The sequence below is a fragment of the Chiloscyllium plagiosum genome, chromosome 42 (genome assembly GCF_004010195.1).
Source record: "Chiloscyllium plagiosum isolate BGI_BamShark_2017 chromosome 42, ASM401019v2, whole genome shotgun sequence".
NCBI classification, from domain to species: Eukaryota; Metazoa; Chordata; class Chondrichthyes; order Orectolobiformes; family Hemiscylliidae; genus Chiloscyllium; species Chiloscyllium plagiosum.
This window is the reverse complement of record NC_057751.1, coordinates 19,254,122-19,277,949: the sequence shown is the minus strand read 5'-3', so window position 1 is coordinate 19,277,949 and position 23,828 is coordinate 19,254,122. Positions and strand designations below refer to the sequence as shown.

The following is a 23,828-nucleotide window of genomic DNA, read 5'->3' as shown; positions in this document are numbered from 1 at the left end:
ATGAAGATATTTCATGGATGTGGCAGTCGTTCAGAATTATAAATTAATCAAAATATAAAATAAAACATCTTCCAAAAAGTCTCAGTTTCTCCACTCGAAAGACCAGGAAAATCCTGGGAACTTCGATATTAGCTACTTAGTTGACTTCAGTCGAGGCAGAAGGCATCATAATTGCCTAATGCACCTTCAGTGTGCCAGGTTAAGTGATAAGTCTGAGTAACGCACTTCTAACACAAAACAACCGGGTAGAATATTACTTACTTTCCTATCACTGTCCAGAATATTTAGCATACCCTGCAGCACTTTCATTTCTTCCTGCACTTGTTCAGGGGAACTGTGTGATTCTAAAAGAAAATGGAATTGGTCATAAACACATTGCATGACATAAAATATTTGAGAGAACATGGTTTTGAAAGATGCAACTGAATTTCACAGCTAGAGCCTCCATTAACACTGCATATCACTTCAGGAAAGGAAAACTGTTTCTATCCAGCTCACCTGGTGGCAAGATGTTAACAAAGCATTTTAGTCAATAAATTCCAAAACATTTTGAATGGCAATATCCTTTTGGTTTTTCACCGCCTTCCTTTGAAGTATCATTATACCATATGGTAACCATTGACTGTCTAGACTGACAAGAGGGGAACAGCTACTGGGGAACTGTGTTTTGGTGTAACTATATCCAGGATAAGTTACTTTCTTCAGAAGAACGAACTACAAACAAGTTTAAAAATTGTGAATACCAATAAAAAAAACCTTACGATTCGAGATCACAACGCACTCATTGAGCTGGTAGAGTCACTTTATCATCAAGCTTTACAATCGATAAAGAACTTCTGCTGCAATGCCCTCACCAACCTGTCGTAGGATTCAGAGAGACAGAGCTAAACTAGCAAATTGAAATCACAAAACGCTGCTCACCTTGACACTTGAAAGTCTTGTATTTGAAATCAAATTCATCTTGTTGCTCCTCTAGGAATTTCAACTCCTGCTTACGTGTCTGTATACAACAGTTTTAAATATAATTAGCAACGGCTAAAATTAATCTTCAGACTACCAACGAGTTCACAGAAATCCATATCTTTGGAGTTGATTGGATTCTTTTACACACTTGACCAAGTGCCAGTGTTACAGTAATAAACTTATGCAAAATCAGGCATTGCTTTATTACTGTACTCATTGCAATTAAAAATACTCCTGAAACATAATGTGTCCCTTCACCCCAATTTCCACCTTTTATTTAATCTATAGCTTGTTATAGAAAGGGGGGAAAATGGCAAATTAATAGCTATGCTATTGAAGTCGCAGCAAGAGAAGTCTTCCAATATAGCTTACACAAAGTATGAAAGAAACCATAGAAGAGGGAAAGCTACTAACAGTTCAAAGCAAGGCGTGCAAGCTGTGGAATACCATAAGTCAATCACATGCAGCACTCACTTGCACGTTGTTTCTCAAGGCAGTAATTTTCTGGTCAATGTCCTGGTGTCTTTCACAGTCCACAGGTTGGGTTGCATCCAAAACAGTCTAGAAAGAAGACAGCAGCTGTTTCAATATGAAGAACATTCAGATCAGTCTTATGTCACAAACAATTACACCAAGTAAACAGCCTTTAAGGGATAGCACAGTAATCCACTGCACTGCAGGACCAAGGCACCAGATAGAGGCTGAGAGGCGACCTGATAGATGTTTACAAGATTATGAGGGGCATGTGTAAAATGGATAATTGGAGTCCTTTTCCTCGGGTAAAAACTTCAATTACTAGAGGGCATAGGTTTAAGATAAAAGGGGAAAAGTTGAACAGAGATGTGACAGGCAAGATATTTTTTACACAGAGGGTGGCAAGTGCCTGGAATGTGCTGCCAGAGGTGATGATGGGGGCAGATATAACAGCAACATTTAAAGAGGCATCTTGACAGACAAAAAGGCAGGAAATAGAGCAATACAGACTGTGTAGAGGCAAAAGGTTTTTAGTTTAGTAAGGTGTCATGCTTCAGTGTGGGCTTGGTGAGCCAAAGGATTTGTTCCTGTGCTGTAGGGTTCTTTGTGTAGAGGTTTGAGTATACACACTTAGCAACATAATCAGGAAAAGTACCTTTCTTACAAACAATTCTCTGAATAGAAAAAATATCCTCCAGTTTTTTTTTGTTGTCCCTCACCCAGTTATTTTTAAATTTCTATCCATTTTGCATTTTCTCTCAAGGAAGTAAAAAGTCGCAGACTACTTTGCAATGCAAATCCATATCCACTTTAAGCTAGGTTATGGCCACTGAAATATCATACTTAGAATTTGTAACAGCTACTGTTAAAAAAAACCAGAGAGACGGTCTTTCACTCATTTTAAGTCAGATGCAGTAGGTTAAGAGACTGACATGTTATAATCAAAGGGCACATTACCATAAGGCTGATAAATAGATATGTTGTGACTGTACAAACTCAGAGGTAGTGCCTGTGGCATCAAGAAACTGATTTTGGACATCCTGGATAAAGTGGATAGAATTTGGTACAGTGAAAGACTTAGGCAATAATGTCATTTAAAATTCAAATTTACACAAACCAGGAGTACTGTATCTGGCTCATTTCCAGTTAGCTCTTTTTGCAATCCTTTGGGATGGAGGACGACTTGATTCTGTTTGTTCCAGTTTGTTGGGGTTGGATTGGTGGGCTATTGGAAGTTTGAGGTATTGGAGGGGAATGCACAACGCAAGTTCTGCACATTCTTGATAAATGGAATGAGCCTTCTCCATTTTGGTTAGTCACAAGCCAAGGGCACCTGTGAGCCAGTGAGGACATTCAAACTCTTCAGGCTTTGGAGGAAGTCATTAAAATAAAAGTGTTTCTATTGTTCTTATGGGAGTCTCCTGCTGTGACTGAATTCAGGATGGAGTAGATGTTTCAGGAGTCTAGTGTTGACTATACGATTAATATTCCCCACACAGTGAAGATAGTTTTGAGCAAGTAGTGTCCAGATACTGGGCAAGTTAGCTGCTGTTGGACCATCTTCCTTTCCACCCATTCTGGAGGATCTTGCAAAGGCACTGCTAGTGGTACATCTCCAGTGCTCAGAGGTGCCTCAAAAGATTGGTCAAGGTTTCATGGAAAATAGGAGCACGGAATCACCGCTGTCTGGTGAACTATGAATGGCTTTACTCTCTGGTTGAAGATCCTGGTCCTCAAATCCTCTTTCCCTCAGTTGGCTGAGCTGGTACATTGGATTCAACGACCAATATTGTCATTTACATCTTCAAAATCTCAACAAGGGAGGGGTTTTGTTATGGGAATTGGCTAGAAGAGGATTTTAGTTTTCCAAATATTTAGTGAAAGGCTTATTTTCTCAGATTTTTAAGAAGGAGTCAACATTGACATGGAGCACAGTTACTGAGCAAGCATGTACAAATGTCACCCCCATACTGAAGCTCCACACCCAAGGTCAGAGTGGTTTTGTTTCAGATTGAAGATAGTGTAGGTTGAACAATCAAAATTTGTTCAGTAAATTTATTTCCACACCAATAGGTAATTTGCAGTTTTACAATAAGTCAAAAGAAAGAAGAAAAAGCTCTGATAAGGGTTTGGAAAAGACCTATGTTTTGGATTTTCTTTCATCGCTGGTTCCAAATTCCTCAACTGAAAACAACAAATGCTGGAGAACACAGCAAGTCAGACAGCATTTATGGAGAGAGAGCACACTAATGTTTGGAGTCTCGGTGACTCTTCATCAGAGCTTCCAAAATTCCTGTACATCTTAAACCATGTTTCTGCATTGGACATGTAGGAGAAAAAAAAATGTCTCTGCCTACAATCTGCTATTACATCTCTCTTCTTTCCTGATCTACAACATTTAGGAAAACCTAGATGTGCACAATCTTTCAAGCATGACTTCAAATTCTGGACTCCCCTGCAGTCAAAGCACAGATCACAGATACACAGAGATTAGTCGTCAACCAAGTGAACGCAATCACCCTGAAACTTTACACTTAACAGTAAATGAGGAAGAAACGTGTTGGCACCAGAAGCAAAATGAAGCTTAAGAAGTTGCATGGCACACCTTTTGGAAGGGGGAGTTAGCAACCAAATACAGTAAACAGGTGCCAAGAGATTCACGCTAGCTGTACTTTATGACAAAGTAGGAGTCAACAGCCAAGAATGCAGAGGATTGCTCCACTATTCTGGAGAACCATTACCTACGCATTTGTTCAAATGAAAGCACAAAGTGTCTGTCAAGAAAGGGCTGTTTCCAAGATATTACTTAAAAGTTACCTTCGTGCAACACATTCTTTTCAATGAGGTTATGAAGCTTTAGCGAATAAACACGATACCACATTAGGTACCATGCATGACTCTGCACTAGAAGGAACCTCAGTCAGTAAAGGCTATGTCCCCTGCCCAGCTTATGCTTTAGGTCCCAAAACATTACTTCCTTTATAGACAACTCTACTGCAGAGTGACACACTTAGCAAGATGGTTCCCAAAGTGGCTTGCAAGTATCAGAGAGCATGCTGTAGAAAGTCCCAGATATTGTGTGCTGATATTGTGATTGTAATTGCAACCTCCACAAGGCAAGTTAACAACTCTCTTCTGCCATGCCCAAATAAGATCACAATATCCTCTACACTAGGGCCCTTGGGCAATGGCAGGCATGTTCCATGATGAAGTAGAACTCTTCTTTTAGTGCTTAATGATGGTATAGAGAGAACACACCAGAGACTCATCTGCCCAAACCTGCTGGGTACGATTTGCATTGCTGCAGCTATTTGCCAATTTACAAACAAGCCTAGCAAAGAGGAATGATGCTGCAGTTTCTGCACAACCAGAAAACCTTTGCAAAACCATCAATAGAGAAGGTTCAAAATCTTTCCAGGAAGAGAGAGATTAACTTTAAAATGCATAGTGTTGGTGTCGGAGTTTCTGAAGATCAGCAACCCCAATGGAAGATTCTAGCATGGGTCATAAAAACACTTGCTGAAAAACTCTGCCATGTTTAGATTCAGTCTGGTCAATGACACTTTACAGAAGTCAGCCTAAGATGTCCTAGTGTGTAATATTAAGCTGCATATTTACGTAAGAAACACACCTGCACTGCACCTTATAGAGCAAATAACATTTAGTTTACAATAATCATCAATCAGCAAAGTAATTTAATTTGACTTCTCAGCAGACTAAGATGGCGGTGAAGAGCTACTGCTGTAGTAGTAGGTCCTGATCCAAGGCTATAGGCAATGATGGCAACCCTATTTACACAGAGTTACAAGCAATATGCACGACCAGAGATATATTATGAAGGGAAACCATCCATTGTTCCTAAAGTTGTGCCACTTGGGGTAGAGACTTGTAATAGTGGCATACATGTCATTAGTAAGGCTCTATGCTTGAGGGATTGCAGCCAAATGGCAAAAATAGAGGCAGAGAATGGAAAAGCAGGGAGGTTATGCTAAACCTTTATAAAGCTCTGGTGAGGCCAGTACCAGAGTATTGCATCCAGCTCTGGTCACTGCACTTTTGAAAGGTTGAGAGGGTCCATGAGTGTGTGTGCAGATTTCTCATTTGGTGGGAGGACTTAAATTATAAAAGGTTAGAACGGAAAATCTCCTTGAAGCAAAGGATGTTGAGAGGGAGATTTGATAGGGGTGTGCATGGTTATGACAGGTTTGGAGAAAGCTTCTCTAAACATAGAATGGCGCCTCCTCAGCTGACTGCGCAAGGACCAAACGACATAGGTTTAATGCCATTGGACAAGAGGTGCAGGGAAACCAGAGAAAGAACTTTCTTTAAGCAGCAACAGATTGGAACTCACAGCTCACAAGGTGGAGGAAGGAGAAACAATCATTTCAAAAGGAAATTAAATGGGTACTTGAAGGAAAAATCATCCATGGCTATGGGAACCATGCAAGGAAGTGGGACTGACTGAGTTGATTTTCAGAGCATCAGCATGGACCAGATGGGTGGAAATGGCCTCATTCTGTGCTGTAAATGCAGCAGGTTTAAACATTTCACATACATATCTTGCTTTGGAGGATGCATGAGCACAGAAACGTAAACCCAGTAGAGACTTTGAAGGGCTACTCAGTTGGTGCCTTTGTCCTGGAACAGTTTCTAAGTCTGGCTTTGAGCAGATTGTGCTGTCTGCATGCAGGATTTGAAAAAAAAACAATCAGCAATGATATCTGGGGCTCTGTGTTGGAGTGGTCGCATAAGAGGAAGTTTTATTAGTTTTTCCCAAGGGTGTGTGACAGGGCAACAGAGTGACAGGCTAATTAGGAAAACTCTTCTCCATTCCCATAGGCCAAGCAGAACAGTCCAGAATTTCACACTGGCTGTGATTAGTTTTGGAAATGGAAAGAAACATCGTCAATGTAAACAAGCTGAGCAGGTAATTGGCAACAAGCACAAAAATAAGTGACTGTTTTGGGAGGATCCAGCAGGGAAACTAAGCTTTCTACGCAAGGTCTATTTATAATGGGCAGAGGCTCTGGAGCATGGTTCGGCATTGATTCAATTATGGGGATGTGTCAACAATTTTTTTGTTTAAATTACTAAGTGAGCCTAGCAAAGAACAGGGCTAATACTGTAAAGTAGAATCCCCATCCAACCCTCAGGGGCCTTCTCTTCATCAGCAAACAAGAGTGATAAGTTTAATGGATCCAGCAGACCCACCCACCCTCTGGTTTTTCTTACGTTACTGTTGTCTGCAGGACTGCAGGCAGATAGCAGAGGAACATTTGCAACCAGCATCAAAATGAATGCAAGCCTATGGATATGCATTATGTAGGTATATGATGTTGGCAGTTTGTGGAGGGTACATTCTGGTCAGTGGTAGCATTACAAAGTTTTCTACTCAAGTAAGACCAAGCTTCTGCATTTTGAAAGTAAATTCAACAGTTACCAGAGCATTGTTTACTCTCATTGAGAGGCTGGCCCAACAAACTGCTGTACTGCCAAGCCACTTTGCACATGTGACCAGGACCTACCTTGGTAACCTACCCAAGAGTAAACTGATTATTTTTACACTTTAACCCAGGAGAGACAGCTTTCGCTCATTCAATCAGCTCCATTCAGACAGCTGCAGTGCTTCTCTACACTGGAGAGTCATTCTCACCTTCAAAAAGGCCCGCACTTTTCACAGTACTTCTTCCAGCATCACTTACAGAAATGTCCGGTGAAATGGAGTTGTCCTGCTATTTGCGCTTGTTGCGGCCATTCCTTCTCCCTTTTTTTTTTTTAAGATCAGGGCAAGCAACAGCCCTTGAAGAACTTGTGGCACTAGGTGACATCTTTGGATACTAGATGCACCCAACATTGCATGTGCTGTTAACCAGGAGCACAGAAAACGTATCGATACAAGCTGGCTTCACATCACAGGATGTCAGCTCACTGCATCAAAGAACAGCAGCCTTGATGACTTTGCACCAGGACGAGATTAGCAACCCCAAATTGTGAATGATCAGTGGAATGGAAAGCTCCAGATAGTCTGTCAGTCTGGGTTTTTAAGAACAAGTTAGTGAATCAATAACTAAACAAACCCATGATTTTCAGAGCTCATTTGTATTCCTCATACCTGCTGATCCTCTACAACAGCGTTTAGTATCGTCTTCTCCTGCTTCAGTCGAGCAGCGACAACCTTTGCCAACAGAACAGGATCCTCTCCATAACATTCCTAATGAAAGAGAAGCCAAAGCATTAACATAACTACCTGTAATACAGGGAGAGGTTCTACTGTGATGACCATGGGTCCTGCCTTTTATCTTACAGCACAGGAAGAGAGCATTGGCACCATGGTACCAGCTCCTTGAAAAGGCTATCTAATTCATCCACACTCTCGAGCTCTTTCCCCGTAGCCCTCCAAGTGTTTTCTTTGCAAAGATTTACCCAATTCCACTTTGAAAGTTGGTAGTGAAATTGCTTGCACCGTCCCTTTAGGCAGTCCATTCCAGATCAACTGGGCATAACATTAAATTGCTGTATGATTTTTATCTTATTTACTTGAAGCTGTGCCACACCACCGGCTTTATTTTAATTATTTATTTTGGTTTAATTAAAATAACCTCAGCTGGTAAGTTTGTTTTGTCCTTTTTTTTTGGTTTGAGGGCTTGTACGGCTTATAATCAAAGAGACATTATTGGAATTCTTTATGATCAGAGACATATGAGGGATAATGTTTGGCTGAAGCAGCATGGAGAACTTCCACTTTCTAACTTCCTGAAGTTATTTTAATAAGTTTGCAAGGCTCTTGAAAGGGCTTGCTTCAAAAAGGCACTTGCTGATTAGTTCTTGGATATGTTTAGTTGCCTGGACAATGCATAATTCTTGCAGCTTTGTGCAATATTAGTTAACTTAGCGGAACTCCAGAATATTGAAACATATACTTTTGTTCAAGGGCCAAATAAAAGGAACGAGAATTTGGTGTGTTCACTTTATGGTATTGCTAGTTTTTTCTTACATGCTTTGAATTTTTTTGTGAAAAATCAATACAGAATATGGCAGCGAATCTTTAAGATCAATTCCTATCAGAATGATCAGGAGTGTATGATGAGATAAACATGCACTTAAACTGCAGCTATATTGCCCCACCCTTTCTCCAAAGCCCATCCATGCCAAATAAACAAAGCTCAGACAACCCAACCCTTATGCACATTCCACTTACTGTCTTGCTTGTATTGCAAAGGCATGAAGCTTTGAAAAGAGCAGTTCTTAGCGCTGCTGCCTCTTAAGTCCAAAATGAGAAAGTGAAAAGTTGTTTGCATCAGCAATGAAATATACATGCGCGACTGAATGGGCATAAACTTTCCAGAGCTGTGACCACAGCCAGAGTTGTTGAGGCAAACTGGAGTTGCAACATTGATTATACAATTTATGGAGCATTTCATACTTTAGATTCAGCAGTGGATATTGCATACTGTGCCATAGATCAATAGGATATGGATTCATTCCTATAATTTGATAAGTTGTGGGCATGTTTGGGAGCAAAGAAGAGCCATGCCCTCCCATTAAGTGAGATTCAATACGAGTAGGTGCATCATGTATTCACAGAAGACACAGCAAGAGAGAGAGAGCACGCCCATGTTTATTTTTTACAAATTTATAAATTTACTCAAAAGTAGTGTTGTTTCGAATGGTCTGCCAGATAAACCAGTAGCCAAAGACATTTGGGCTTTGAAAATGCTGTTGAATGCTCAGTATCAAAAATTCCTTTACACAAAACCAGTTCCTTTGAAATGCAGTAACTATTATCAGCAAATGCCACAGCCATATTGCGCACAGCAAGATTCAAATAGCAAAAAACTGGAAGAACTGCAGATGCTGGAAATCAAAAATAAAAACAGAAGTTGCTGTAAAAACTCAGCAGTTCTGTCAGAATCTATGGAGAGAAATCAGAGTTTATGCTTCTGCTCCAGTGACCCTTCTTCAGAATGGATAGTAGCAAAGGAAAGATGGTTTATTAATGCAGAGATTCAAAGAGAGATGAGCAGCCAATAGTAAAATTCTGGCTGGGACACTAGGAGAACTCCCAGTTTTATAAACTTCGCTGCAGAACTCTGTATATCCACTTGACGTGGTCTCAAGTTAACTTTTTAAAAGGTGTTATCTTGAAACAACACTTTCAGTACTTCACTTGAATACCAGCCAAGATGGTATGCTTAAGTATTGAAGCTATGTTTTTGAAACAAAATATTTATCTTTTGCGCTTCAGTTATAGACTGACCCAGAAATACATTTATCTGCTTATAGCTGTGGCTTTTATAACCACTATGGTCAGAGCTGAAAACACCAGCAGCCTATCCAAACTGGAACTGCCAGCCAGTTTGAAAATGAACTTTTAAAACTACAGATCCTTTTCTCCCCTCCCCTTTTGCGTCGCAAACAATACGAGACACATGACATTTCAATGTAGTCTTTGTTAGAGGCAAGCTAGTATTAACAACTAAAAGGTGAAAGATTTAAGATGTAGAAAAAGCAAATACAATAACTGCTTGAAGAGGACTAACTACCCACAAATGCAAATTATAAAACGAGCAAACCAGACTCCCTTTCATTTTCTTATGCAAAGCACTCCATCATATGGAATTCAGTATAAGTTAATGGAAAAATGGTCTGGTAGAATAAAGTAGAATATTTAAGATAACAGATACATCTTTATAATATTGGTTTTAAAATTACCACAAGTCCTTCAAGATGCTAATTCAATATTAGAATACACAAATTTAACAGACTACACTGCATGCAAGCATGATAAAAGAGCAGTTTGGATGAGATTGTGATCAAAGTACATTAGAATATCTGATTCCAAAAAAACTGCTGAAATTAGAAAGAAAACCTCCCTTCCTCTCCCACAAAGATTCACCAGGATGCATCAACAGTTAGCAACACATTTCACAGATAATATGTGCAAAGAGGTGGGGTCTGATCACATTAGTGCTTTGTAACAGTCTGGACTACAGGCATCTCACATATTACTTCACCCTTCTCATGTGATTTACAATGATCAGTCTCACCAAGTGTGGCCAGCTCTCTTGCAACATGCACACACACCTTATGCTAATCGTCAGTAGAAAACTCTTCCCATTTGACAACTATGGAATATCGTCCCTCAAGGACAGACACACTGTGGGTAGATGTACCATCCTAAGCGGTAGTGAAGCTCTGTGTCCAGAAAGACCCCAGGTTCTTTCACTTCCTTGTGGTGTTTGAGTGCTCTGCAATGACCCACACTAAAACATACATGAGTAGAGGATGACATGCAAGGGTAGGCTTGCCTTAGCTTGGATTATATGGGGAATGAGGGGTTAAGAAAAAGACTACTACTTTAACAAAATACCTTATTAAAATCCTTGATGTTTTTAATCAAAAAAAATCTCAATGTTCGCAATACTCAGTTCCTATTTTGGATGGATGGCACTTCTACTTTCAATAGCATGAACTGGACTTGAAATTCTCCATGTGTGCTTTACAGAGGTCAGAGAATGAAAACAGTTTTCATTTTTAAAAACATTAGTTTCAACACTGATCACTCCAACTCTTCATGATTAGTTGTGTTCTTATCACTGGTCTCTTGAGCCCCAGGATCACATTTAGGTTCAGTTTCTTACAACTGTCCACTTCAAATCAAAGACTGCCATTTTAATAACAAAATAAAACAGATGTTGTGACGTGTCAGAACACTTTTCCTTCACCTTTGGGCCAGAGTTTCAATCCAGCCCAACTGACTGGCAAGATCGCAGTCCCAGACTCATTGATACAAGGGTTTTATGTGAAATCACTTTCAGTAGCCTGGATCCATTTCCTAAACAGAGTCAGAGCTTACAACACAAAAACAATTTGACACCAAAACAGCAGCAAGAATAATTTATTAAACTGTGCATGGATTTTTTTTTCTTGTTCACTGAACAGAGGGATATTAAAGCCAAGAAATTATTGTTAAGAGCCAACTTCAAGATTCCAAGATAGTGTACAGCAGAACACTCTACTATAAAAGCCTCTGTTCCAACATCAAAAAGTGTTCTTTAGTGCATAAATGTGATATAAATTATTTCCCAGACTCACCGTTCTGTAGTCTCAGAATCTGACAATGTTTGTGCACTTTCCTATTGTGAACCCACTACCCATACCTACTAGGAACAATGTTAAAACTGCCCATATATCACATACAGAATCATGATAATCAGTTGAGACAGGAACCTTTTATCCCATCAGCTTGGGCTGGGTTTTAACCAAACATCTAAAAGATCAGTGCCTAACCCATTACACCACTAAGTCTTTTGGGGACCCTCTTCAAGGTGGTGTTGATGCACATTATTGTGGTAGTTTGAGCTCCATTCTGCAGGTGATAGGAAGGGAAAGTTAACGGAGACCACTCTCGTGCATCTTCTGGTGGTTGATCAGAGCACCAGCGCAACAGGCCTGGGAGCAAAATTGGTAGACAGTAATTAATTATATTGTGGACACAAGCTTAATACAAAATGATAAAACCTCTGGAGTTCGCAGCACCCAGTTGCTACCAAGGGCTGTCAAGTTAGCTCAGGACTTACAACTGCAGTTACACATATTTTTCTCTTCCCACATCTATTTCCGTCTATTCTAAAGTTTGGTTCCACCTATCTCTGGTACCACATTTAAGTAACTATTCCTAAAGGCAAATGTAGACCAGTGTTGACAGGTTGTTCAATCAGTGATAAGCCTGAACTGGTACTTGCTGGAACTCCATTAAAAACAGGAAAAATAGCTTTTAAAAGCACTAATCCAGGCTGAATTATTTCATCATCTGTCCAGGAACACGGAGGCCAGTTAGAATACACCCACCAATACAAAGGAATGATGCAGTGCCCACAAATATCAATATCAACCAAAATCTAAGAACAAAGAGCAGAAGGTGTTTGGCATGCTTTCCTTTATTGGTCAGGGTATTGAGTACAGGAATTGGGAGGTCATGTTGCAGCTGTACAGGAATTGGTTAGGCCACTGTTGGAATATTGTGTGCAATTCTGGTCTCCTTCCTATCGGAAAGATGTTGTGAAACTTGAAAGGGTTCAGAAAGTATGGAATGAGCTGCCAGAGGATGTGGTGGAGGCTGGTACAATTGCAACATTTAAGAGGTATTTGGATGGATATACGAATAGGAAGGGTTTGGAGGGATATGGGCCGGGTGCTGGCAGGTGAGACGAGATTGGGTCGGGATATCTGGTCGGCATGGGCGGGTTGGACCGAAGGGTTTGTTTCCATGCTGTGCATCTCTATGACTCTAAGTCAAACCTGCAATCTTGCAGCTACAGGTTAGTCAGATTATACATACCTTCAGGGCAGGTGGCATTTGAATCTGGATCAGAGGTAGAAACACTACCATTATGCCACAACCACCGCCACACCTCTTTCTCCCTCCCCCTCCCATTGAGCTATTCGGTGGGATCCATAGTACCTCAAGTGGTTTGATAACAAAAATAAACAAAAAAATTTCTACACTCATCTTGTTTAGGTGCACAACCCTACCGAATCAGAGTTAAGAATCCCAACAACAACAGGCAATTTCACATCTGGCTGTTCACGGCAGTTCCCTGCAAGGTAACCACACAGCCTGGGAACAGGCCTTCTATTCTGTTTTCTTGGTTGAAGGAGTCAGATCACGCTAACAGGATAAAAATGGAATGGAGGGTAGAAGAATGAGACTCAAATGTGTCCTTGAAAGAACAGTTTCAGCTTCCTCGAAACGTTAGCTAGAACAACTATATAGATCAAGTTGAGGTGACAATTGGAATACAGAGAAACTGGGGAAAAATCAATTGTGTAGCCTTTGTTACAATCCAGAAACCACAGCTGGAAAATGGTATCTGTATCTAGCTAGAATCGGTTCAGTCTCAGCTGTAATGCATTCTCTCCAGTCCAATAGTCCATTAATATTCACTACCTGAGCAGCTTGGTATATGAAGAAAGGAGTGAGTGAAAAATGGTGAACAAATCATTTGTTGAACAAAACAAATGGTCAAGGAAAAAAAAAGACCCATGGAAGACAAAGTACCTTCAGAAACCAAAACTACTCATTTCCAGCAATGTAGATCGAGACAACTTATCAATATTCATCGATTTCAGATGGCAAACAATTGGACAGCAATGAGTTTGAATTATTGAGTAAACATAAGTAGCTGTAGGATGTCAGCAGTACAATACCTGCACACTTTGCTTATATTTCTTGAAGTTGTGCTGACATACAAACTTCTTCTCCTGCATAAAGCGGCTGTACTGATTGTTGATTTGATCCAATAGATTTTGGTAATGGATAGTGGCCAGTGAATAATTCGTTATAGCCTTCTCCCTAGAATTACAAGAAAAGGACATGAATTGAAAATTGAATGCACCCATCAACTGTATGGCTTCATTTCCTCCAGAAAACTTTGTCTCTTTTTGTCATGGATTGTCCCTCATTTAAGAATGCAGTCGGAAGTGCAAACTTTCACCTCTGCCAATGCTGCTGCTTATGCTGCTTCTGAGTAGCTGCAGTAGACAGGCAGGAGGCTGGGAGAACACAGCAAGCCAGGAGGTGCAGAAGTCAATGTTGAGCGTAAAATAGCTGGAGACTCTTTGTCCAGCATGCTAAGACTGTGAACCCAGGGACTCTTGTGGGACCCAAGAGTCCCTCCTGCTCCAGATGTGATGCCAAAACAATCCCGAACAGGTTGAATAGAAAATAAGATTGTGAACCTCCCTCACCTTTGGTGCCATTGCATTGCCCTTAACAGGTTCTGAAGGTAATTTGATTTATCGGAAACTCAGGCAATTTAGTGGCAGTGAATAACAGGTGAAAAGTCCCACAGGTGGTTAGCAGTGGGGGAAAAAATATTCAGTGGTGCTTGAAAGCACTTCTGGATATAAAGAAAGAAAAAGATTGTGAACGGAGCTTGAACCTAGCAGTGAACCCATTCACAGCACAGATTGCAGGAGTTTGACAAGGCTATGCTCAAGACCATTTGAGGAAAGCAATAATTGTAAATATCATTGACTTGAGAACTTACACAAATCTCCAATCCACAATGAGTCGTATCAATTTTTATAAATGCACCATAGAAAGCACCCCATCCAGATGCTTCACAGCATGGTTTGGGAACTGCTCTGTAATTTCTTGCAGTCTTGACATAGTTGTGAACCAGCCCAGTCAATCATGCAAAACAGCCTTCCATCCATTGAATCCATCTATACTTCCCACTGCCTTGGGAAAGCAGCCAACATAATCGAACAACATAACCTCGCATCCCGGTTATGTTCTCTTCTATCCTCTTCCGTCGAACGGAAGATACAGAAGTTTAAAAACACATACTAACGAATTCAAGAACAGTTTCTTCCCCACTGTTATCAGACTTCTCATATATTACAGTTGATCTTTCTCTGCACCTTCTCTGTAGCTGTAACACTATATTCTGTATTCTGTTCTATTGCCCTGATGTACTTATGCAAGGTATAATTTGTCTGGTAAGCATCTAGTACAATACTTTTCATTGCATCTCTGTACATGTGACAATAATAAAATCAAAATCTATTTATTCTTCCCATATTTCATTCATTTTTCACACAAACCCAAGTAGTGAGTAATTGTAGCATTTCTTCCCAGTCAAAATTAATAAATACATTTATAAATTAAGAAGTACTGAAGTGGGTAAAGGTAAAGCATATAACACCGGAAAAGCAGTCTAATGTTCTCTTAAATAGAACTCGGTTTCTTCTTTTCTGATTTAACATACCAGTCTTGAGCTTCAATCCAATGAGAGAGATATTCCCGAACATCCATAGGAAAGGTTTCATTCTGGTACAGATCATCTAACTGCTCCAAGTACTTTGTGTCAAGTTGTTTTAGGGCTTCCCACTGACTCATACTGTTAGAGAAAAAGAAAATCTCTATCAGCTAAAAGATCAACTTTACTGAATCAAATACACTGAGAACTTGGCAGCATGATCCCAAAGCCTTCTTTTGGCTGAGAAAGTTTTTCTTTGGCTTGATCAGGACAAGTGACATTTGTGCTGAGGAACAATAACACCTAATAATAACAATGAGCACACTCAGATAAAGGTACAGCAAATGTTTGATACAAGCAGAGCTACTTCTTCACCGCTACAATGTGCCTTCACTCTGACCTCAAGATTACTCTCCTGTAGCATTTGTATCACAGCTTTATTTCCTCACACCAATCATCACTGTGGGCTGTGTATGTATATGACTCCCACAAACTAATAGAGTCCATAATTAATCAGTTTGGGGCTACCCCAACACTATTTGACATGGGATATTTTCATAATTCCATCTATTAGTCCGGAGTGGATTCATAGCCAAATCTCAGAAGTAAATAATAATTTGTATGTAACTCAACAAGCCACCAGGATTCAAGATTTTCCTTGAGCTTTCTGTTTCCCCATTTCCCACACAGTCTTCAAACGTTATACATGACCAAGCTACTTCCTTCAAAAAAAAACTGTAACCCTTCCCTCCCATTTTCACACATTTACAACCAATTACATCTCTTATGCTTCCTAGCTAGATGCTGTCTGATCTTCTGGATATAGAATGTTTCTTGTTTTTGCTGCACGAAGGAAGGATTTTGAGCAAACTGGTACCACCCACTTGAAAACTACAATCTCAGCCATTATGGTAGTCTCAATCTTTTGGTGAAAAAAAAAAATCAAATACACTTTTCTGCCTATATTCACACCATGATCTTTAATGGTTAGCGACTCAGAGCCCTGGCTGACTTTGGCTAAGTTCGTCAGTGACACTTATAGGTAAATGGATACATGGCATCAGGCATCATAGCATTGCATAGCTACTTAAATAATATTCTGAAAGCTGCCAGTACCGACAGAATTGTATCTCAATACAAATCAATACATTAAAGAGATTGCAAATGTTAGGCATTAAACAGATGCCAACCCTTTAGGATCATATTCTAGAGGAATGCACTGGTTCAGCGGGTCACTCCCACATATTTAAGCGTTAGAACCCTCATTGATTTCTTTAAGATATATTTTAGTTTGGAGTTGAGAGCTGAAAGATGATTTGTTTGCTTGGTCTTTTTTTTTAAAGAAAGCTTTCAAATCTTCATGTTGCAGCATCAACAGCCAAAACTCTTCTTCTGAGAAACCCCCCAATTTGATCATGAACCAACCTGAAATTACCTTCCAGGCCTGGCCTCTCAAACCATCAAAGGATTCTACAGACTCTTCACCTCAAGGGGAAGCAATAGATTCAACCAGATAACAGATGTTTAGCCATTACAAGGTCAGTACCTGAAAATTGTACCAGCAAGTTTGAAAGGGAACATGATGGTCAAACAGAGGGAGGGGCCAGAGTTACCTTTTGAAGAATTAACAAAGAGGATTGATGAGGACAGAGCAGTGGATGTGATCTATATGGACTTCATTAAGGCGTTTGACAAGGTTCCTCATGGTAGACTGATTAGCAAGGTTAGATCACATGGAATAACGGGACAACTAGCCATTTGGATTCAGAATTAGCACAAAGGTAGAAGACAGAGGGTGGTGGTGGTGGAGGGTTGCCTTTCATATTGGAGGCCTGTGACCAATGGTGTGCCACAAGGATTGGTGCTGGGTCCACTGTTTTTTTGTTATTTATATAATGGTTTGGAAGTGAACATAGGAGGCATAATTAGTAAGTTTGCAGATACCATCAAAATTTGCAGTGGACAGCAAAGAAGGTTACCTGAGAGTACAACAGGATCTTGGCATATGGGTGTTTAATTTAGATAAATGTGAGGTGCTGCATTATGGAAAGGCAAATGAGGGCAGGACTTATACATTTAATGGTAAGGTCCTGGGGAGTGTTGCTGAACAAAGAGACCTTGGAGTGCAGGTTCATAGCTCCTTGAAAGTGGAGTCACAGGTAGATAGGATAGTGAAGAAGGCGTTTGGTATGCTTTCCTTTATTGGTCAAGAGTATTGAGTACAGGAGTTGGAAAGTCATGTCGCGGCTGTACAGGACATTGGTTGGGCCACTTTTGGAATATTGTGCGCAATTCTGGTCTCCTTTCTATCGGAATGGTGTTGTGAAACGTGAAAGGGTTCAGAAAAGATTTATAAGGATGTTGCCAGGGTTGGAGGGTTTCAGCTAAAGAGAGAGGCTGAATAGGCTGGGGCTGTTTTCCCTGGAGCTTCAGAGACTGAGGAGTGACCTTATAGAGGTTTAAAATCATGAGGGGCATAGATAGGGTAAATAAACATGGTCTTTTCCCTGGGATGGGCGAGTCCAGAACTAGAGGGCATAGGTTTAAGGTGAGAGGGAAAAGATTTTAAAAGGACCAAAGGGGCAACCTTTTCACACAGAGGGTGGTGCGTGTATGGAATGAGCTGCCAGAGGAAGCGGTGGAGGTTGGTACAATTATAATATTTTAAAAAGGCATCTGGATGGGTATAAGAATAGAAAGGGTTTAGAGGGATAATGGGCCAAATGCTGGCAAATGGGACTAGATTAGGTTAGGATATCTGGTTGGCATAGACAAGTTGGACTGAAGGGTCTGTTTCTGTGCTATACATCTCTGTGACTCAATAACTGTTTTGAACTGGGGATTTCTGAGGAGGAAGAGGAGGAGTCTGGCTGTTGATCTACAGCATGAAGATTTGGAAATTCCCTGCCATTATCAGCTTCTAGTATCTGAACTTCCCACAGCTAAGTTATAAGCATTATCGAATTGTCCTCAGTGAACTGAAAAGGTAGCCTTGATTAACACCTTCAGAAAACCAACCAAGAAACAAATATATCTTTGGGAAAATCACTTCAGTCATCTGGATGGTTTTGTTATTTTGTTTAAAATCTATCCTTTAATTTGTGTTTATTTGCCCATCTTTTGAATGAATAGGGTTGAAAACAAAAGGTTATTGGATTTTAAATCATATACATTAGATTATTGCTTAATTTTGCTTTGCTAAAGTTACTATGTTATTAATATATTGCTAAGTCTTTTGTTTAAGCTACAAATCCAGTGTCTGGAATCAATTATTCATAAAATCCAGGATTGGTTACTCAAAAGGTCTGGTTAGGAACCATCGGGATCAGTTTTGAGAGTCTTTGTATGTTTTAATTCTACTGTTTTGCAAATACAGAGGTAGGGAGGCTGATTAGATTCTGCTAGGCAAAAAAGTGAGGACTGCAGATGCTGGAGATCAGAGTCGACATTAGAGTGGTGCTGGAAAAATCACAGCAGGTCAGGCAGCATCCGAGGAGCAGGAAGCCCTGATGAAGGGCTTTTGCCCAAAACATCGATTTTCCTGCTCCTCGGATGCTGCCTGACCTGCTGATTAGATTCTGCTGTCTGTCTCAGTGTCTTAACATCAGCTACAGGATCGTTCTGCATAAACACTTGAACTTTATCCTCCTGCAATAGACTCAATCTTTTGAACCTTATTTCTGAATAGCTGTTGCTTACTTCCCAATCCTGAACCCTCGCTGTGAGATAAAGTTTGGGAGAAGGGCAACAAGACAGGAGCAGCTTTGAAAGTAATTTTTTTTTAAAAAAACCTGCAAATGTTCCAGCACATGTGAACCACCAGCTCTTCCACATCTGTAAGCTCCAACTTCAGACTGAATCTCTTGACAGAAACGCAAGTCCACAAAAGGGAAATGGCATACGGACGAGTTGAGGAGTAGGGAAAGACGACAACCCGGAGGTCAGGAAGCAGGGAAAGACGATGACGAGCTTATGCAGGAAACATTATTAAAACAAATCTCAACACTAAATGAGATTACAAGCCCAATTAATTTGCTAATGTTTAAGCAAAACAACATTAAATAGGTAAACTTTAAATGAGGACTTGCTGTACTAATCGGTTTTTCTCATAACTTCCTTGAGCCAAAACCAGATAGTTGTGCACAATTATTAATAAAAACTCATAAGGTGGGACCAAACAATGTTTTTCAAGTCCAGTTAAATGCTCTAGATGAACAAAGAGCCAACAGACAAATTTCAGGTCGAGAAGTGAACAAGACAGATCAGTTCTTCAGGGAACCAATGGTAAAACACTGAAAGTGCAACAAATATAATAGAAAAGTTACAGCACAGAAAGGAGGCCATTCAGTCCATTGTGTCTGTACCAGCTAAATGTTCATTCTAATCCAGCGCCTGGTCTGTAATCTTGCAGGTGCAAGTCAGTACCTTCTAAATGAGTTGAGGATTTCTGTCTCCACCAGACAGGGCAGCAAATTACAGACACCCTCTGAGTAAAAAAAGTGTTTTCCTCATGTCCGTTCTAATACTTCTCCCAATCACTAAATCTGTGCTCCCTGCTAACTGACGTCTCCACTATGGGAATTGGGTTTTCCTCGTCCACCTTATCCAAGCCCCTCGTTATTTTGTACACCTCTGTGAAATCACCTCAGCTCCCTCTCCAAGAGACCAACCTTAGCCAATCTAATCTTTCCTCATCGCTACAATTTTCAAGCCCATCAACATTCTCGTTAGTCTCCTCTGTACTCTCTCGGATGATTATGTCCTTCCTGTAATGTGATGACCAGGACTGTCCACAAAATTCTCGGTGTGGCCTAACCAGTGTCTACTATTGTTCCAACATTACACCCCTGCACTTGCATTCAAATCTGAATTTTTTTTTATAAACATGCTGCAAAGACTCAGTTGGTCAGGCAGGAGCAGTGGAGAACAGAGTGAGTCAACAATTCAGTTCTTTGACCCTTTGTCCTATTTTAGAGTCTTCATGGGAGGAGGGAGTGTGTTACAGTTGAAAATGACTCATATTTGCCATTGGAAGTCCCAACCACTTATTTTTCAGTTCAAGACTGGCCTTTTGCCAGGACTGCACTCACATGTCTGACTCAGTTCTGGTTCTGGGTTCAACCCTCACTCTGATAATCTAAAAATCACACAACACCAGGTTATAGTCCAACAGGTTTAATTGGAAGCAATAGCTTTCAGAGCGACGCTCCTTCATCAGGTGCTAGGGTTAGGGAGCGTCGCTCCGAAAGCTAGTGTACTTCCAATTAAACCTGTTGGACTATAACCTGGTGTTGTGTGATTTTTAACTTTGTACACCCCAGTCCAACACCGGCATCTCCAAATCCGATAATCTAGGTTGTCATTCCAGTGATGTACTATTGATGAGATGTTAGAACATGTTAGAGTTGTAAACAATCTCTTAAGACCCTAACAGGTGGGAATTTACCCCCATTGTTCTGGGGCTAACACTTACCTCTCGGACAACATTACTTAAAACATTTCACGCAGGGAGTGGTGCGTGTATGGAATGAGCTGCCAGAGGAAGTGGTGGAGTCTGGTAAAATTTCAACATTTGGAAGGCATCTGGATGGGTATATGAATAGGAAGGGTTTGGAGGGATATGTGCCAGGTGCTGGCAGGCGGGACTAGATTGGGTTGGGATATCTGGTCGGCATGGACGGGTTGGACCGAAGGGTCTGTTTCCGTGCTGTATATCTCCATGACTCTATTATCATATTGCTATTTGCGAGAGCTATTTGCTACATGCAAATTGACTGCTGCATTTCCTACATTGCAACAGTAACCAACACTTCTAAAACTATTGTATGATTAGGCCATCCTGATATCATGAAAGGCACTGTATAAATAAATGCAAGCTTCTGTCTGACTAACTGGCTGTTTTTCTGTCCCTCCACAACTGAAGAGAGGTATTAGTCCCAAGCTACAAAAGGTGGACTACTGCAAGCTACTAACACTTCCCAGAGAGTTTTTTTTTGATTGGCATGAGCTGCTATTTCAGTATTTTTACTGAAGAGATCCAAAGGTGGTTCGGGTGAGAAACCATAATGGAATACCAGTGATATTCCAGTTGTATGTCCAATTATGATACTTTTGCGTCCCCCATCTTTAACTTTATTGGATAGTACATATAAAGAATTGTCACTTAAATGAGTGACAACAGGATTATTGCTATCTGTACTTCTGCCTGATTAACTGTATTCCAGCAAGGAGGCCTTAAGAAGAGTGGGAGGAAAAAGTGAAGGGAAGCAGTCTTTTACAGAACTGGAAATGTTAGCTTGGACCCCAGCCCCTGACTTTGTCTTTTTCCACCGCCTCCTCTCTTCCCATTGTGTCTTGGACTGTCAGACAAATGAAAGCCAGAAGGAAACAACAGAAAGTGGAAGAGCTTCTAAGACTTTCTACCTCACGGAATATGAAGTATACCCATCAAAACAACAAATAATGTTTTTGAAGTGTTTTTAAGCACTATAGCATGTTAAATCTCAACAATATCAAGCTGTGATGCTGTATGTTGCTTTCTGAAAACTGTACTTGCTTTTGATACTAGAAGCTTTAAGAAATGAGTCACAGTTGAGAGGGGTATAAGGTTTAATGTGTAAAATCACAATTCAAGTTCAAATTGCACTACAGCAAATTGCAAAATTGAATTCAATGATCACAGAATTTCACAGACACACAAAATAGTTACAGCTATTCAGCTCATTGGTGGGTTCCTGAAGGAGCATACCACTGCCCTGTCCCCATAACCCTGCACATTTTTCTTTTTCAGATAACAATAAAATTTTCTCACGAATACTCCGATTGAACCTGGATCCACCAGAGTCTTGGGCATTCCAGATCTTAAGCACTATCTGCGTGAAAATGCTTTTCATTACGTCTCCTTTCTTTATTTTACTAAATAGCTTAAACGTGTCCCTTTCTGTCCAAACCTCTCTGGCCTTGAGTATTTCCAACACAAATCTTGTCTCAACTTTTGCTTCTCAAAAGGAAAACAATCCCAACTTCTCCCAGCTGTCTACGTAATTGAAGTTCCTTATCGCTGACAATTTGTTAACCATGCTCGGAACGGATCTTGCCACCTTCAAGGATGTACATAAGCAATCAGATTTCTCTGATCTTCCTCCTCTTAAGAATTGTCCCCTTTATTTTATATTTCCTCTCTGCATTCTTTCTACCAGTTTAGCACCAGAAATGACGACCACAAAAATATCAAACTATCAAAAAAAAAAGCTGGCTCTCTAGCATTTTTTGGGCACGAAAATCCATCACCGCTACAGTCCAGACTGTACCAGGACTCCAGTTCCTCACTATGCACTTGACTTTCAATGCCTTTGGGATAATGGTGAGAGTTAATAAGTAGGAGAAAGTGAGGTCTGCAGATGCTGGAGATCAAAGTTGAAACTTTATTCACGAGTGTGACTCACACCCAAAGGACAATTTGCTTTTACAAAACAGATCTGACATCAAGACTTAAATATACAGTTAAGCAACATTTGAATAAATGGAATCCTGTCGGAGCTGTTTATTAATAAACTAAGGGCAGGGTGGTGTGGAAGAGAAGACAGAAACAAGTTACACAAACTGAATTCAGAATGTAAATTGGTTAAATTCATAGATTATACTAACCCAATCAAAGACTGGACTGCTTGATCATCACTCCAATCACCAACATAAACGTTCATTCCCACCACTGATACTCAATAACAACAGTGTGTACCATCTACAAGATGCACTATAATAACTCAACAAGGCTCCTCCAACAGAACCTACCAAACCAACAATCTCCATTCACTAAGAAGGGCAAGGGTGACAGACACACACAAACAACAACACCTACAAGTTCCCCTCAAAGCCACACACTACCCTAAATTGAGACTCGATCACCATTCCTTCACTGTTGCTAGGTAAATCTTCTGGAACTCCCTGCTATAGAAACATAAAAAATAGGAGTAGGCCATTTGATCCGTTGAAACTGCCCCACCACAATCATGGCTGATTATCAAACTCAGTATCCTTTTCCTGCTTTTGTCCCAACCTCTTGGATCCCTTTAGCCCCTAAGAATTATATCTAACTGCTTCTTGAAAAGATTCAATGTTTTGACCCTGCAAGCGGGCATCAGAGCCGCCATGCTTTTGCCACGGGACTATGCCTACATCAGGAAACTACAAGAATTCATTTTGTGTTTTAAACAGCAGTCGCAGCTTTAAACCCACAGAGCTCAGCAGCTGTCGGTCCGCCCACGTGACTGGGAGATAGGAGACAGAGGACACATCAAATCCACACTAGACCAACACTACCCATGACTCATAGTCCAAAACTCAGGAATTAATTAATATGGAAACCCATTTCCTAATCACATCAAGAGACTGACTGAAACACACCCATACCCATCGATACGGAACCAACCTGACACAAAGGACAGGCATCCACCAGACAGGAACGGACAGACCAATACACACCAACACCCCAAGGGAACAAAGGGGGGTGCTAGCCCCTGCCCTCACAGAGAGAGACAAGCAGATAATACCCGGACCCGTTTTACATAAACCAATTAGCACCCTATTGTGCGTGCCCTGCAACTCTCCTGGGATGGCAGGAAACAT

The 23,828-nt window shown here is 40.5% G+C and overlaps 1 protein-coding gene across 3 annotated transcripts in view; it reads right to left on the bottom strand.

Annotated features, from left to right (window-relative positions):
- The window catches only part of LOC122543210 (signal transducer and activator of transcription 1-like), a 79,066-nt gene that overhangs the window by 41,167 nt on the left and 14,071 nt on the right, over positions 1-23,828 (bottom strand). For 2 of the 3 annotated variants that reach the window (XM_043681681.1, XM_043681682.1), the window contains exons 2-7: positions 15,213-15,344; positions 13,648-13,792; positions 7,550-7,648; positions 1,438-1,524; positions 922-1,000; positions 262-344 (exon numbers count right to left, since the gene is read on the bottom strand). In XM_043681681.1, the coding sequence (XP_043537616.1) occupies positions 262-344; positions 922-1,000; positions 1,438-1,524; positions 7,550-7,648; positions 13,648-13,792; positions 15,213-15,343 (624 nt within the window). In that variant the 5' untranslated portion in view covers position 15,344. The remainder of the gene's footprint in view (positions 1-261; positions 345-921; positions 1,001-1,437; positions 1,525-7,549; positions 7,649-13,647; positions 13,793-15,212; positions 15,345-23,828) is intronic. The other variant, XM_043681683.1, reaches the window with a different exon arrangement.